Genomic DNA, 18,706 nt, shown 5'->3' with positions numbered 1-18,706 from the left:
CATTGACTGCATCGCAAGCAAACACCCCCACTCCAATTTTTAAAAAAAAAATAATAATAACTTGATGGAGTATAATAATGAATACTTGGAATTTGAAGATTTTTGTTTTTAAATTTATTGTGGAGAAAACATGGTGTTGGACACAAGGGGGACCTAAGAATCAAGTGCTTTGCTTTACCTTTTCCCCTTCTTTTTTAAAATTTACACTTTTGCAGGAGCAATTTGAAGTGCTTTGGACACCATGAGAGAGCATCACATGAGGTGCTCAAAAGCAGTGAGTGGCATTAATTAGTGCCTAACAATCACATCATGTCTTGCAGTGGGAACTTTTCATGTCTCCATCTTTCTTTTCAATGATCAATCCCATTTTCTACTCAGCTCTAGCGAATGAGGCCAATTGTAGTTTATATAGTTAATCTTGTGCCTTTGTGGCCACGCTAAGCAAGTTACTGAGACACCAAAAGAAGTACAACAAACATGAATCGGCCTGAATAAAATAATGACCCCCATGACACACCGGTAGGATTGTCGATGAATCACAATCCGACAAGCAAAACACAATGAACCTGGGATTGATGAGATGATGCGCATGTCGAATTTGTCCCCAGTTGATTCAGGCATGCATTCCCCATGTTTGCACAGGCTATGAAGTACCATCGAAACTACCTAGAACAAGAGTTTTGCGAATTGAATTTTCCCCCTTTTTGACGAAATCGAAAAAGAAAAGAAAAGATCAACAGGAGAATAGAAAAAGAGAGTGAGAATGGGGAAAAGGTCAGTGAAGTCGTGGTCAATCATGATATGAGGGAGGGGAGTGCTAGCCTTTAGTGGAAGGATAATGATAGGAGAGTGTGGCTAAAGCGATGCATGCAATGGAAAAAGGGCATCTTGGAATGAGGGGAATTTGATAAAGCAAGCACCAGATTGTTGGCTTTTCTCTTACACTTTTTTAACATTGGGAGGACAGAATGATGGGGTCGGACAACCCCAAATCATGCGACTGTTGGGGATTCATGACGCTCATTCTGTCTGCCCATAAAGCTCAGTGCACAGGAGGGAACATGGTTTCTCATTTTCTCCCCTTTTTTTTTAATCTATTGATTTTTGTATTTATTTATTAATTTTTTTTATGCAAAGGAGGAACATCGAAGCAGCCTCGTCGACGGCAATTCCTGTTTCGTGGGAACATCGAAGCAGCTCGACACGATGGTAGTCGGCCCTTATTGATCAGCCGTGCAGAAAAAAGGCATGATTTAATATTTATATAAAGGAAAAAAGGCCATAATAGATCTTAAATTATATTTAGTGTGACAAATTTATTCGAATTTTTTTGTAATACCGTATACATCTACGACACATTTATTCAAAACCCTTTTCAGTGACAAAAAAAATCTCAAATTTATAAATGTGTAATACATTGACTTCTGTCAAAATTTCGTGAACGAATGCCACTAAAAATCTTTTGTGGCTATCTACATAGATAACGGAAAGAAAATGGTTTTGACATGAACTCATAATATATTTTCTTTTTCTCTTTTTCTTTTTCCTTTTTATTTTCCTTTGTTTCATTCCTTGATTTGACTATGGTGAGAATGGTGGCAATGGCAATGGTAAGGATGGCGGCGACAATGAAGACGAAAGAGGAAGGAAAAAAAAAATCTTAATAGAAGATAAATGTGTGGCGTAGGTCTAAGTTTCTATTTTTTGTGTTACACTTTTTTTTTGGTAAATGTCACAAGAGCACGACAAGTTTGGAGTAAATATGTTCAAGATTTTGGTGTAAAAAAAAAAAGTTTTGGTTAAACTTGTTATAGTAGGCATAGTTTGGTTTAACTTGTTTTTTTGTTTGTTTTTTTGGTGGCTATTATCCTTAGAAAATGGGAAAATTATCAAAAAAAAAAAATTATAAACCTATTGCAATTGTTCTAATCCAATCTTAAAATTTTCTTTTAATCAATTATGTTTATCTAATTAATTTTGGCCGACTGATGTTAACGTGGATGCTAGGCAGCGCCAGCTATCTAGAAAACGCTAACGTGGAAATTTTTTTGATAATAACTTATTTTTTTCTTCTCTTTTTTGAGGCCTCACCCGGCGATGGTGGGCTCAAGCTCACTAATGGTTGGCAAGGTTGGGCCTTGCCATGGCTAGCGAGAACTCACCTCTAGCTAGTCCAACCAAAGTAACAAGGAAGAAGGAGGAATGAGGAAAATAAATTAAAATAAATTTGAAAAAATATTATTAAAAACGGTTATCGCCAATCAGACGGTTGGCGTCCATGTCAGCACCAATCGGTCAAAATTGGCCAAATAAACTAAATTGAAACAAATGCAAAAATTTTAGGACTAAATTAGCAATAAAAAAATTATGATTATATTGACACAATTATAAAAGGTTTGTGACATTTTGGGTAATTTTCCCCTTAAAAAATGATAGTATTTTCCTCCATTCAAGATAGCTTTTATAAGCAAAGAAATCGCCAGATTACGGCCTATTTAGTGACGCTAAAAATTGAATGCTGAATCTTAAGTGCTGAAATGAAAATATAGCGTTGTTTGATGATAGCTAATTATTAAGTATCAGTTCTGTTAAATGTCTATTCTATTGAATGAATTAAGTAGCCCTGACTTAGATAAATCAAGTGATTTTTGACTCAATTGAATGCTTCAAGTTAAAAATAATTATTGTCATCAAACATATTCAATTTTATCGTTATAATACTCAAATATTTATTGACATTATCAACAACTGGGCCGAAGTCTTGTTATAATGATATGAAAGATTTGAGAGTTCTCGGTCTTTCTCCACTCAGCTTTTGCAAAGCGCATGTCTTTAGTCAATCGAAAAATAATGTTTAATCTTCATCAATTGAATTATAGTTTTTGGCAAAAAGAAAAACCCTAAATCTTACGAATTTTTTTGGGCAAGGCCCAATCTTACCAGCAGCATTTCTTCACGGTAAAATTATACCCATTGGATTTTTCATAAAGCTATGCATAATATACACCATATCAAGGGATAAAGCACATGAATTTTGTCAATCATTCTAGGTAAAGACTTTATGACCAAAAAAAAAAAAAATCTAGGTAAAGACTTCAAAAAAGGAAAACTAAAAATTAAAGGGCTGGCTTAATGATCTTGGACTAAACTGAATTTTCCCTTCAATTTACATGAATATTCGAGTCTTGATTGTCCTTCAAGTTCCATAATCACAAAATCTGTGTTTATTTCTTACTTGTGGTAAACCAATGCGGTTTGCTTCGTATAAAGCCAAATAAATCTCATTCTTTGGCACTAAATATGGTCACGGAGAGTGAGAACTTGACCCTATACTTTCAAAAGATTTCAAACTCAGTAGGCCCAAATTGAATATTTAAGCCTCGACTAATGGGTTTATTGGAGAATCGTTGAGTTCGAACTTCAATTTTAGATGAAGACAACAGAGTCTTTTGAAGCTATAACACCTTGTCTCATGAACATGTGGAGAAGTGACTCAATCAAGGATGAATTTAATTTTTCTAAAATTGAATTTCTCATATAAGAAAATCATTGCGTTTTTTTTAAAACATTATTCATTTCTTATCCTAATATGTGATGTAACTACATTTTGGAAAATGTGATTTATTATACTAATATGTTATTGATTTAAAGATCAATTGTCAAGAATATTTTGGAAAATTTTGGCCATAATTAACTTTTGAATACTGACAAGTTTTTTATGAACTTTCGTTGTCGGTATGCACATCCCCGTCAACGGTATGCACATCCCCGTCAAGCTCTTTCTTATCCGTTGGCTTTCATATATACTCTTGATAGGATGATCTAATACAACCCCAAAACCCTTTCATAAATCTGCTGGAATTAAATCATAATTTAAGGTTGAAAATTAATAAGAACGAAGCTTTTCATAGAATAAAAAATTAAAATGACTTATAAATTGCATTCATTTTGGGTTGGTGTGACCAAGGATTCTTGTCTTGATTATTGATTCATCTTTCATTTATATGAAGAAATACTCTTTATTTCGTGTTAAATAATGAAAAGTATGAATAACCAGCGACCCATTTCTCCTATGGTAGATCAAATCATTCGAAAACTTCCACTTGACCCCTCAGCATAAAGAAGGTTCGATAACATACCCAAAAAAACAAATTCAAAAATCACATCAAACAATAGATAGAAGTCGAAGGACAGCTATTGCCATTCTGAGTAATGTTATTTTCGTGCTTGACCTAATTCACTGCCAGACGAGGTGAATTTATTTAACTTTTCTTATGGGATGCGGGAGCAATTTCAAACCCATGTCAAAAGTAGTCAAATGTGGATCGAGCTCACCCTCCATGGATCAAATGGCAAGTTCACGATCAGAACCCACACTTTAAGTTCACCAAATTGCCGGATCTAAACACAAGACCTACTCATATTAGCTCTTGTCTTATGGCGTTATCGATGGAATAGTTGGAAAAATTATTTAAAAAATCTTAAACCTATTGCAATTGTGCCAATCTAGTTCTAAACTTTTTTTTTGGCCAATTCACCACTAAACTTTTTCCAAAATTGGATGGATGAACTATATTGACATAATTGCAAAGGTTTATGACCAAATTGATCAAAAAAAGAATTAAAACTAAGTTGGTATAATTGCAATAGGTTTAGATCTTTTTTGGTAATTCTCCCTAGAACCACTTCCCTTCTATTTCTCCATGGCAATTTGACAGCTCAAACAAATAAAGGAAGTGAACTCAACCGTAGCTTGCAATAAAACTAAAAGCTCGGAAAAAACACCTAACGTAAAGAAAACCGGAATGGAAGAGGATCCTTGGTTCCATTTTATATGTCATTATTCATAGAAGTTTAGGAGGCGTTTTAAACTGGAAAAGCAAACAACCACTTGTATCGGATGCCAAATTCTTGCGATGTGAAATCTCTACTCCAATAACTGCACCGGAAAACTCGATTCAGAGAGCACGCGGTGAAAAAAATGGATACTTGAGCATATGAATTCGCAACAGAAACATGAAAAAGGAAAATGTGAATTATTCACTTTTCATGTGAAAAAGAAAAGTTGCCACCAAAGACACTTTTCTTTGCCAAACTCAAAATCACGTTCTAATAAAAGTTACCAAATTGACATCAGTGGAAAATGGAAGGGAATTGCTCAATGTTTCGAAAAACTCCTTAGTTGTAAAGCTAACTGTACAGGCTACCTGAGTCGAGCAATATTAGAAGGCAACAGAATCCACCTCCTCAACTTCAAAATTTCAACGAACCAAATTGTATACCTTTTACTGGCAAAGCCAAACTGAAGCCACCTTTCATAAGATAAGTGTACAGGTGGTATGAAATCGAAGCAAGTACCTGGTTTTGGTATTGTCATGTCTCCTGGATTCCTTTTCCTCCTCCTTTTCGTTGTCAATTCCTAGCCGTCCCAGTCCCGTTCCCAACCATCCCTATTTGCAGGCCTAGAAGTGAGGCCATTTGCGGATATATTTCCTATGCGATGTTGACCTGGAGATTTCACAGCATTCTCCTCGTCCCAATCATCGTCCCATCCTTGATCCCAACCTTCTGCAGTTTCTATATTGGTCCCTTCTCCTGACCCCATTTCGAGCTCTTGATACCTGAACTCGCTCTTTCTTCGCTGCTTCCTAAGCGCACAGCAAGCAAACACCCCACCACAGACCACCACTGATAGAATCAAGAAATACGCACCATTGATTGGGGTAATTAGCTTGTCAAACGAAGGGAGATAGAGGAAAACACTGGTGTCAGATACAAGAGGCCCCATGTCAAGCACGCAATCTTCTCTCCCAGCATTTAATACAACTTTGTTGCCTTCCGCCGCAGAGAGAGAAATATTAATCTGACGAAGAAACAAGAAATTAATAGGAAAACCTTTTAAAAAGGAAAACAAAATGAGAATTAAGCAGCAGATGAAAGATATGCTCTCTAAGTGACTCTCCATGATAGAGGTTCTTTCTCCAGCTATTGATGTCTCAGTCAAAATACTGCAGAAAAGAGCCTCCAGAAGCAAGAGTGGATACAAGCAAATCTTATTTAATTGTACAATAATTTGCACAGCTTGCTATACTAAGCAAACAAGCCCGAAGATTTCTCACAGAAGCTTGTCAATCTTACACTTAATTTGCAAGAAGAATTAGGAATTGAAGGAAATGGAGGTGAGCAAAGGGAAGAAGGGGGACGAAGAAAATGATTATCCTACTTGTTTTGAATGGTAGAAAGTGGAGGTGGAAAAAGAGTAGAAGAACTGGCCGCTGCTAAAGGAATAATATTCATGAGTCCAATGGTGTGGAAAGAGCTCAAGCGCAATTTCTGAATTGGAGGCTCCAGTTCTATTCCCTTGTTGATTGATTGAATTAATCATAAGCACACTAGACTCAATTAAACAAAAATCACCTACCATACTAGGGCCTTCCCAAGTAACTGTTGGAGAATTATTATTAAACTAACCAACTAATTGTATACCTTGGTTGTACCAAAACTTAGCAACAGCCAATTTTATCTGAGCACCAGATGGATGATGTATACCTTTTTGTTTTGGTGTTTTGGTATTATTTCAGGCTTCTCTGTCGTAGACTTTGGCAGGCGCCTATTTACTATCAAGGCGCTATCCCCTTTATTTTCAACTAAAACCACCAATTTGCTCAACCCTGCTGCAACCAAATGGTAAAATGAAATGAAGTATTTGTCAGTCTTCATGAGATTCCCAATTTAAAAAATTAAAGAAAAGTATTTCCTTGATCTACCTCTTTCCTAAAAAAAGAGATAATGACCATAAAATGACAAAGACATCAAAGAATTACAGAACCCTCATTTTGTTGCAGTATTATAGAACATCTGGAATAGCTGCAACTCCTTCAAAGCTTAGCAGTGAATATCACAAGCTCAGTTGATACCAAATTACAGCTCAGAAACAAGAAATGCAAAATTAACTGAGAACTAGAGAGTTAATTCCTATTAATCTCACCTTGTATAAGACGCAATAAAGAAAGTGTTCCTAAAAGGAATTCAACCATCTACAAAAAGTCCTCTAAACTACCTAACATTATTATTATAAGAAGCATAATTGAATGGCATATGCATGTAACTGGATTCAGGCATAAATAATACAAGCTATAAACAGATTTTATACCGAAGAGTCGAACAGTACTATGATACTTCATATTCTGGCCAGTAAATATCGCTCTAATACTTAGTTTCAGGTAAGTGACACCACATGTTATCGAAACAAGGGAATATCTTTCTTTACTGAATAAAAGAGTAACTTGTCAGGGCTCGTGCAGTGTACTGGTCACCTGCCCCTTCATGTGTGAATGGCCACAGCTTAAACAAATTTAACATGTCAAATTTAGCATCAGTTATAACTCAGGTCCTCCAAATATCATGCAACATGTCAAATTTTTTTTTTCCATCTAACCATAGAATTGAACATGCACAAAGGGAAAACCCAAGGGACGATTAAATTTCTAAACAATGCATTAACTTCTCAATCTACATTGACATGAACAATTGAAGAAGATGTGCAATATCGTAACATTATGACAAGTACAGAGCCAATACATCAACTCTTATGGATTGACATCAACTTGTTCTGGAAAGCTTCGGAAGGAAAGCATTTCTCAAAGGCTTGAGATGAGTCATATATACAAAATATACTGTTAGCCAGACTAAGTACATTCCATCTGATAGGGTAGCACCAATCACACATATCAGTTTACTGAATCTATTAGTTCAATAGTTTTAACAAGGTTGGCCCCCCATTCACAATTTTACATATATGGTCAAGAGATTTCAATCATTTCAGAAGTTGGACGAATTAATTAAGTAGCACTGAATTGAATACTTATGGACAATAATCACATATTTTGGAATATATAATTTCCTTTTTTGGGTTTGTTATGTAAAGGGACCTTTGGAACCGCTAATAATTGACAATCCATGAACTACAATAAGCAATTGGTATTCTTAGAATGTCCCTCCAGCTAAATCCAATAAATTCCATGTTGATAGGTGGGGAAAAAAAACTAAAACACCTCATATTCCATCTTCTTATCTAAGAGATTTGAACTTATGCTGAAGGAACTTATCCTTATGACGTCCAAGTACCAAGGTGAAGTTAACCCAAATACAAACACCACTTAAGCATGATTTCCGGGTGTAAGAATGTTTATCCAAATGAGATTAATAGAATACATAATTTTAACCCATGCAAATGACTGACTTTTGCACCCAAACCATTTAATCACTTAAAAAAGCAAGTGATTATTCCCCATAATTTTTGTTGTTTGCTGTTACAGTACCACAATTTAGACTGTACTACAAAAGAAAATACATCAATCAGAAGTACTTATTCTACTAATCTTTAATGAACATACTGATATAATATACTTTCAAGAGACCTGGCATAGAGCTATAATTCTCAAGATTTTCTCTTCATGGTACTATCTGTGATCATCCAGGAGTCAGGTCTCCCATTCACTGGGTTTAGACTTCAAATTGACTAAAGATACAAAGAGAAAAGTCAAAGGAACACACAGTTCTCTTGCCCTCAAGAGATTAAGCCCCTGCAACTACCACATTGGAATTTCCTTAAAACTCATGCCACTAATAAAAATGAATTTTAATTGTACATCACAGAATCATTGAAATATTGCAAATTTAAGGTAATCAACATAACTGCCATGCAATCCTTTAAACCACACGCCTGTTTTAAAATTAAAAGTAAAATCTCCATCATCCTCTGACTGTTTAAATCTGTTTTCCTAAAACAGTTCAAAACTTCAATCATCATCTCCTTCCTTACCCGTTGGAAACTTCCTTTCACTTTTTTTCCATATGCATATGATTTTCCTCCTCTATTAATCTACTAGTAAGATAAGAAGCCAGTGATCCACCATAGTCCATGCTGGGCTAGTTTCCACAGGGGAAAATAGCACCCAAATTCCTAAGTATCTTGCCCAATAAGTAGTCAAGTCCTAACCTTCCTTTTATTTTTCTTTTTATTTGGCCTATTTTCTGATGTGGTGCCACATCAGCGCCATGTCTGCCATAAGCACAAGATTGAAAAAAAAAAAAAAATGCCATGTTGGATTTCTGGTGTGCAAGTTGGCAAACTTAGTTGATACCTCACCAGAAGAATTTGACAACATCAGATCCAAAAAGTTTAGTACTTGATTGCACATTTAGCCAAATGTTTAGGACTTTCGGTGCAAATTTTCCTCTCTACCAATTCAGATGTAACCTCTGTCAACCATTGAAGTATTGAGTCATAAGTCAATCATGATTACCTACTCTGCCATCCGGACTATGCCAACAATTCTTGATAGAGAAGATTCCCATAAGCTTTGAGATACTAATTTCTCAATGAGGATTTTCTTAAGATAAAAGCCAAGAGTGTTATATGTTTTCAAATGGAAGGATATCATTTCAATGGTAAGACTTCTTGACTGCTTCATTCAGGCAGCAGAAGCTACGGGTTGTAAAGATCCAAATCGACCCTACACTTTACGATGATATACCGGTTGTGTCCTGTGTCGCAAACTGTCTCCAAAGTAAATATCAAAATAATAGGCAACACATTTGCAACATTTTTTATGAATCACAAGAAGAACTCTTGTTGCGAAACTTCCAACTCCTGTATTTCCCCCGAAATAGATCATCAAAACGAAATGCCAAATAGACAGCGCGGGTTCCGATGACAAATCAAACTTAGAAACTGGAAGATGACCATTTCCAATCGAAATGAAATGGAATGAAAGAAAGTCGAGATCATCACCTTCAACGCTCAGAATGCAGGCGGTTAGAGCTCCCTGATCGCGGCACACTTTGCCTTCGTCTTTTCCGTCACAAGTCTCGTGGCTTCCTGGCGGCTCACGCGGCTCCTTGTCCTCCTCCTTCTCATCATTCTTTTTCTCTTCCTTCCGTTCAACCGAAGGCGGACTCACGGAAGCACCGCCAGTTTGGCCTTCAAGCGTCGAATTGGACGGAGGCGCGGGCACCTCGCTAGATTTTCCGGCATCGTCCGTTCCCCATCCGGTTTCTTGGAACCCGAAACGGGACCCGGCGGCGGAGACGCCTGAACAGAACACCATCATCGAAGCCGTCGCTTTCGCTACCACGAAACCGAAAAACTTGCAGACGCGACAGCTCGCATAACCAGAAGAGAGAGAACGGACCTGCTGGGGCGGCGGAGAGGAGTTGCCGGATTTCTCCGAATCAGGAAGAGACGCACCGAAACCGAGAGCATCCGCCGCGATCAAGCACACCAGAACCGCCGCCAGAAACCCATTCTTCGCCATCAGAGCATCAAAAAGTCCGCCTCAAGCTCGAGCTTCCGAACGGCGAATCGCCAGAAACCGGCTCGGCGCCGGGCCTTCCGACTTCATCTCCCGTGAGGCCCCGGCGGCGGCGGCGGCGACGGCGGCGGCGGCGGCGGGGACCTTCCGGCGGAATCGAGAGCCGAAGGAGCTGCGGGGGGGACCGAGCTGGATACGGAGCGAGCTCGGCTCTCGCGCGGCGGCGGAGGAAGCGGCCGCCGGGATCGAGCGGGCGGAGGCCGGAGAGGGTTTTCGACGGAGGCGCGAGGCGGAAGACGACGGTGTGACGGGGTTTTCTTCGATTCTTCGCGTCTAGCTACGGAAGGAGTTGGAAATAATTAGCATTAATTAAGGTTCGAAAAGAGGGAAGCCGTCATTAATTCGTTAATTTAATCGAGGATCAGGGATTTTTATTTGATAAATAAAAAACGACGTTGAAAATGAAAAGTAAGTGAGATTCTTCGCGACGGTACCGGTTTAGTAAGGGCCGGTCCGGCCGGACCTGATGAACCCGAGAGGTTGGACCGAAAAGGAAAGTCCTCGGGCCCGGGCCCGGGCCCAACAAGCGGCCCGGACGAACGGAGAAATGCGGGCCGCGACGGAATCGATCCGGTTCGGTCCATGCAGGTTGGTGCCTAGCCCGGTTCTGAAGAAGAAGAAGGAGAAGAAGCTTTTGATTTATGGAATTTTGCTCGTTGATCAAACTTCATTGCAAATGTGATTCCGAGAATCATAAGTATGCTCACGATCCGAGGCGATCGAGGGAAGGGAGGTCGGTCGTTTCTGATCCTTTATAGAGAACATCAATCGAAAAGATACTTTGACAAAATGCATCACCAAACATGTATTCAGCAACCAAATAAGGGAGTATTGCAATTTTCAAAATATGCTAACTATTCTTGTGTCTTGCACAAATCAAAGTTTTCGAAAATCATTTAGTTTTTTGTTACATTTCTATTACCAAAGCTCCTTTGTCTATTTGTTTGGATTGAAGATTTGCACTCTTGTCCACTGTGGAAGTGTGCAGAATTCCCACTCTTTCGAGCTTTATTCATATGATGGCAAACCGCAATGAAATGGTCAGTACAAAACATAGGATTAATATGAGAAAATATTGAGTAGACCTATCTTACCATCACCTCCAAGTCGTCCACCATGATGTGAAGCCCGACAACGTCTTGCTCAATTGGTGCAACAACTGAAAGCTCGCCCGATTTTGGGTCCACAATTTGGGTTGGCAGCAAGGGTAAGGGAACGACGGAAGGCATGAATGGGACGTATTACTACGTCACGTTGGAGGTACTGCTGGGGAGGGAATCGGCATCCAACAAAGAAAGAAATCAAAATGCCCGTCCAAATCTCCCTTAAAAAATTCAGAACCATCTAAAACTCCAAAAAGATCATAATTTTCTCACCAATTCAAAACCAAAACGAGCAAAACTAGGGATAAACAGTTCTAGATTCCTTACAAATTTTACTTAAAACCTAAAACCTATCCTCAGGTATAGGTTCTTCATTTTTTAGAATGTAGAATATATTCATTGAAATCTAGAACCTAGAGCTTACTTGTCAAAACTTGGACTTGGAACCTTACTATGTCATAGATTCTAGGTTCTAATAGGTTCATTTTTTTATTTGTTTTGGGTTCATTTTTAATTAAACAAAATGAAAATGATCGCAACAATACCAAACAAGTTTTTTTTTTTGATAAGTTAAGTAATATACTGACTTTTAACCAATAATAATACAGCAGGAGAATCTCAGCACCAAAAAACTTACACTCATAGTGACAAACATGTCATAACGAGTGAAAAATACCAAACAAATTTGTCATTCAACAATACCGAAAACATTTTAAATGAAGACATTCGTACCAAAAGAGCTAAGTTTCAATCACTAGACTTCACTGTTGTTCCCCAAGGAGCAAATGCTTGGGCCCACTGGAGTTGCCATTTTCCTAGCATTATAGTTTCAAATAAGTACAATTAAAATGAGAAGTCATTATGTGAATTGATATGCAACAGAATTCACGAGGGACTAGCATGTCAATGAATACAATATTCAGGACCATAAAGAAAATGAGAAGCAAGAAAAAGAAAAAGGAAAAAAAGAGAGCTTTTGGTCCTCAAACATCCATGAAAATTTGTTCCAACTTTTGATCACCTAAAATCAAAAGAAACAACAATCATAGTTAATAACTTAACAATAGCTTTGAATCTAAAATTGAAGTGTCGCGTATCAGTTATAAGCAACTGCAACTTATTGTGACTTGATCTCCACCCTTTCCTTCTTTCTTCGGCCCAGTTGTTGGGCCTGGCCACCGGCAGAACAAGGACATGGGCCTCAAGACTTAGGGTTGCTGCTTGAGGGTCTTGCGGGTCTTCCACAGTGATTTGACTAAGGGAAGTTAATGTAATCAACTTATAGCGAACAAAACATCTGTTTCAACTTCCAGCTATAAAAGTGAGGCATGACTTCTTTACTGGGATTGCTGCGTCACCGAAAAAACAAAAGAAACAAGAATACAGGAGCAGCTCTAAGGATGAAGTAGGAGATTAACCAAAATGTGATTAACGGTGACTCGATTTGGAGTCATTCGGGGACTTTCAATTTCACGAATTTTGATCGAAAGATACATGTTAACTTTGAATTGCAATCGAAAACGAAAGCAATGATTAACTTGTTCTGGAATTATTGCATGGACCCATCTCTCATACGGCACATAGATAAAAAAATGTTCTGGATATTCCATCAGATGGGAACGGACCCATAAGTCTCTTTGTCAAATCTGTTTGTGTGCTCTAAGAATGCCAAAACACTGCATGCAGTAACTCCCACCATTCATGGAAAGATATTGTTTTCAAATAACAATCCTAGTAACTCTGTTGATGCCAGCAAAGCATGTTGTATAGGTGCAAACTTCAACTTCGTGGATCAAGCAGTAGACAAGGCATATGTGGCTATAACAATGAAGGTAATTAAGTTAAAGAGATTGCTAGTCAAGAAGCGATTAAGTAATGAGCAATCTGCTCTCCCTTGCTTTTGGTTCTTTATTTTGGGTGTATGAAACTTCTTTTGCTCGTGTGATCTCTTCCTTTTAATAATCTCTTTCCTTTCAAATAGTATGTTTGTTAATATATATTAACTCACATAGAATAGACTGAGTGATTAAATTAATCCTCCGTCAACCGAAAATGGCTAATGACTGCATAGGTACACTTGTCATGAATGTAAGTTTCTACAAATGAATGCAATAAGATCGGCAATTCAATAATGTGGAAGATACTCACCAGAATGGAATGTTGCATGATTTTCTACTGCCCTTCTTTGTTTTTTTTTTTTTCTTTTGCGAACTTCATCATTTCCAAATCTCTTTTTATTTAAGAACATCAATCCATAATTAATTAGAAAGGGGCCTAAATTCTTCTCTGCGCTTGGTAAAATATAACGAACCTAGTTAATAATTTCTCCATCTATACATCCCATGGACGTACTACTATGTGGAAGGCTAGTAATATGAAAATAATCAGTTGAATAAAATATGTAAGGTCAAAACTCAGCCTATTCCTCCTGTTCATTTACAGGGACTGATCCTACAGCAGCAACGCATTGCCTTTTTTTTTTTTTCTTTTTTTTTTTTTTCATTTTGCAGAAAAGAAAAGGTATTGTACAATTGACTCAATAAACTATGTCATCTGTGACCTCTCTAGAATATTCCCGGAATCCATAACATCAATATGTATTATCCTTAAAGTTACTTGGTTTAAGCACAAATAGAAAATGTCCATTTGACTTGGACTTATGTGTGGATTGTCACTTCATGATATCTTATTAAAAGAAAGAACGCGTTTTTCTTTAGTATAGAATAACCGACTCTCAAAATACTTGACTTGGTTAATGACATGAACAGAGAGATTGACTTGTGTGATTAATGATCTTGATCCAAAAGACTTGACTTGGTTCGTGTCCAACACTGCAAAAACTGGACGGAGTCTTCCACGATCTCCTTATGTGAGGATCAATTTTCCCTTCTAGACGGGGTCCAATCGCAATAATGGATGTGCCTGTCCTTCCTAATTATATTTATGACATGTGGACCTCACATCTGCTGAAAATACATCCTCTGAGATGGTGCACATGCATTCACCTAAGTAATGCAACGTGTTCCAATCAAAAGCAGTATGTATTTTCCTTTGTTATATTTGACAATCAAATTGTAGTAGTTACATTTTAAATACTAGAATGCATATGCATAACAAAGTCTCAAAGAATATACATTTTAGCCCTACGAATTTTTAGAAACTCTTCATGTGTGAAGTTGGTACAATTTCAACTCTCATCAACTGCAGAGAATTTTTTGTAACTTGCTTTCATGTTTTAGAGGGAATAATTCAGTTATGTTTCTTTGTTCATCTGATTCTCTTCAATTTACTTTTTTTTGGTGGTAAAGAGACGGTTTATAACTTAAACCATCAAATAGAAAGTTTGGTAGTCTCTTCTACATATGGCAATGTTACATTTTGTTGAAGTTGTGACTATTTTAACGCCTACAAAATTGTTATCTAGCTCTTAATTCTTTGACTACATCATCCTTTGATGGCGAGAAAATTTAAGAGTGGTAATTGATTGGTTATTTTTTATTATTTTATTATTATTATTATTATTATTATTATTATTATTATTTTGGTAACCGAGAATCCGCCGGGGCCTCCTTTCACTTATGCTATTTGTGGTCTCACGGTTTCTTACAATTTTCTTCATCTATATAAAATCCCTTAGATGCAATGTAGAATTTTCTTCAATATAATTTTTGATACTAAATATGAAAAAAAAAAAGAACCATGATGAATATTCTGGGTAATGGCAGAATTAGGTGTACATCCTATTAAAATATGGTTTCTTGCTTTGGTCTTGTTTGGTCTGTTTGGAACTTTGGAAAATTTCAGGACAATTGGGATCTTGTTCTAGTTCAAGTGTGAATGAAAGTCGAGGACTAGAATTTTGTTAGTCTTGCAAAATGGGGACACGAGTGATGAGTTTGACATACGAGAAAAAAAAAAACAAAAGGACCAGGTAGGATGAGGACAAACACCTCAAGACTTAGACTTGGCGCTTGCGGGTCTTGCGGGTTTGTGGGTTTTCCGGAGTGATGTGACTAAGGGAAGTTGATGTCATTGGTTAATAGCAGTGGGCAAAGGCGAACACCTCTCTATTTAAAGTTCAACTTCAAGCTATGAAAATGAGGCATGACTACTCTGCTGGGATAGCTGCTCACCAAAAGGAAAATAAAATAATCTCTAAGGATGAAGAAAGAGATTGATTGAAAAGTGGTAAACGTTCATTTGAATTGGAGTTATTCGTGGATTTTCAATTTCACTAACTTTAATTGAAAGAAACATTTAAACTTTCAATTGCAATTGAAAGTCAAAGCGATCATTAGATTCCCCTACTAATTAGATATGTTGGATGCATGTGTCCATTTACATGTACATCAGATGTCATATGAAATGGAAACACAACACATCTATACACCCATATATATATTAACGGGGTTTTGCATGCAATAACTCTTGGCATCTTCAAGTAACAATCCTAGTGATTCTTTTGATGCCAACATGTTGTATTGTGGTGTGATTTGATGCTCACTATCAACCCATGTATTGAGACATGATATGACTATCAACCCATGTATTGAGACATGACATGACGTACTTATGCACAAACTGGTTTTGTGGCTTCCATGACCAACACATATCCATGATTTAAACACAGAAAATGTGGGGTGAAGCGTGACTATAGAATTTTCTTGACATGAGCGATCAAATGAGTTTGTCATATGCTGGCAATACTATATTGATGATGCATACCTTATGACTTGTAGGAATATATGCATTACCATGATACATGGGAAATGCAATGAATGAGATTTTCTTGATACATATGGATGCACACTCAGTTTCTAAAACTGCATTATATTTTGCTTGATCCCATAGGAGTGGTGATTGCAATTGATGTACTGTGATTTTGTTCACCCTACTTTTATTACCACTTTAGGTTCCAAGAATAAGGAATTTACTCAAGTCACATTGAAAATGATCTAGAGTGGAATGAGACTCAATTTTAGACTATTTGAGTAAAAGCTAGTAAAATGAAATTATGAAGCTCTCATTTTGATTAATTCATAATGCTTTTAACTTTGTTGTTATATATGAAAGGTTTTATTGTATTGATGTTTTCGTAAAATATCTAAATTTGGTTGAAGGTTTCTTCTTTGATTTTGTAAAGGATGATTGGTCATTCCCTCAATTCTTATTATGGATTTGGGTTGTGACAACTCAAACACCTACCAATATGTATTTCGGCGCTATAATATTACCAACTTTTGTAACAATTTATCAACATTTATTTGCGTAGTTTGCCATCCTATTAAAGTTACGAAATGTTTGTATGAATTTACTATTGAGTTTACCAGCAATAGACTACGGAAGAAAGAAGTCTTGTATTAGATGTATACAGCTTAAAGAAGTAATTGATAATACTTAGTTGGCCGTTAATCCATGTTTTAAAATTTTAAATGAATGTCGATCCAAGTAGGTTCAATAGTTATAAGCTCCCACTTGGATCTCTACTTTATGAAACTATTGGACATTGTGGTGTTTCCTGAAATTTGAGTGATTTTGCCAATTTTTCTTCGATTGACTTAACAAGTAATTTTAGTTTTATCTGTTGTAGTGAATGGAACACTATAATTAAGGTTGTTATTTAAAAATTGGTAACTTAGTTAAGATCGTAATTTGAAATAGATGATATATTTATAGACACACATTTTGACGAAAAGTTAACCTTGTATGACTATTACCTAGACCCAAAATACTTTGACTTGGTCCGTGTCCAACACTGCAAAAACTGGAGAATTTCTCCACAATCTCCTCAATGGTGAGTTGATTTGCCCTAATTTGTAGATGATTCATTTTCTCTTCTAGATGGGGTCCGGTCATCATTTTACGCATTCTAATTGCAAGAGGGGACGTGCCTTTTCTTCCTGATTATGATTATGACATGTGGACCTCACATGTGTTGAATATACATCCTTTGATATTATAAACATGTGTACGCGTAAGTAAATCTCCCGTTGCCCTTCTATTTAAGTGATTTGGGTTTCCTAAGAGAACCCTCAAACACTCTCAAAAGCTTGCATCTATTCTCTCCTTTGTTCCTTATGGGGAGATACTATTCCAAAGTGCTTGCACTAGTAATCCTATTACTTATTTTAGATAATTCACGTGTATGCTTTTGCAAAGATTCAACATCCATTTGCATAAAACAAGAAAGAGAAGCTTTGCTCCAGCTTAGACGAAGCCTCTCAGACCCATCTCGCTTACTTTCTTCTTGGAAAGGTGAAGATTGCTGCAAATGGAAAGAAGTCGCTTGTGATGGAGTGTATGGTCATGTTGTCAAGCTCCAATTCTTACCCCAGATTGCAAGGGACTATGATGGTACTATTGTTAGTCCCATAAAACAGACGCTCTCCATGACTGGTAAGTTGAACTCTTCTTTACTCAACTTGACCTACTTGAACTACTTGGACTTGAGTGGCATCAATTTCAATCATGGAACAATACCTAAATTCCTCGGTTTGATGAAAAGACTGAGGTACCTCAATTTGTCATTTGGCAACTTTCGTGGAATAGTCCCTCGGCAATTGGGAAACCTCACCGAGTTGGAAGTCCTTGACCTCCATGATGATCTTGGATTTTTGGCTATTGATGATATCCAATGGGTTTCTTGTCTTCGGTCGCTAAATTATCTCGACATGAGCGGCTTAAACATTGCCATGCGAACAAACCTCTTGCAAGTGATCGGCATGCTCCCGTCTTTATCACATTTGAGCTTATCAACTTGTGCACTTTTCAAATTCCATCTTTCTTCAACTTGCTTTGCAAACTCCAGTTCTCTTGTTCATCTTCAGTACCTTGATCTTTCAAACAATATCCTCGGAGGTCCTATCCCCAAAGGTATACTCCAAAATATGACTTTTCTCCAGCATATGGATCTTTCAAAAACTCTTTCAACTCTCCGATTCCTAAGTGGTTTGACAAGTTTACAAGCCTTGTTCATCTCAATCTTGAGGGAAATCTTTTTACCAGCGTCGAAGGAGGCTTATTCTCATTCTTGAAGAGTAAGAAGTACCTAAAATCATTGTGTCTGTCTCGTAACCAAATCAAAGAAGAGATTTCGACATCCCCAGGAAATTCATCAAGATTATTCAATTATAACTTAGAGAGTCTAACGATATATCATAATGATCTTAGCGGTGCTTTGCCAAATTGGTTGGTGAACTTTATACACTTAAGGTACTTAGAGCTTGG

At 37.1% G+C, this 18,706-nt stretch overlaps 1 protein-coding gene across 1 annotated transcript; it reads right to left on the bottom strand.

Moving 5' to 3' along the window:
* Window positions 1-5,017: 5,017 nt before the first annotated feature.
* LOC104432411 lies at window positions 5,018-10,319 on the bottom strand. Its single transcript, XM_039317170.1, has 3 exons — window positions 9,797-10,319; window positions 6,550-6,674; window positions 5,018-5,863 (listed from the first exon to the last, which is right to left on the bottom strand). Exons 1-3 carry the CDS (start codon window positions 10,317-10,319, stop codon window positions 5,420-5,422), a joined length of 1,092 nt encoding a protein of 363 aa, XP_039173104.1. The 3' UTR covers window positions 5,018-5,419.
* Between the last annotated feature and the right edge of the window lie 8,387 nt (window positions 10,320-18,706).

This window comes from Eucalyptus grandis, chromosome 1, assembly GCF_016545825.1.
Source record: "Eucalyptus grandis isolate ANBG69807.140 chromosome 1, ASM1654582v1, whole genome shotgun sequence".
NCBI classification, from domain to species: domain Eukaryota; kingdom Viridiplantae; phylum Streptophyta; class Magnoliopsida; order Myrtales; family Myrtaceae; genus Eucalyptus; species Eucalyptus grandis.
Note: the sequence above shows the minus strand (reverse complement) of the source record. Positions and strands in the feature narration are given on the sequence as shown.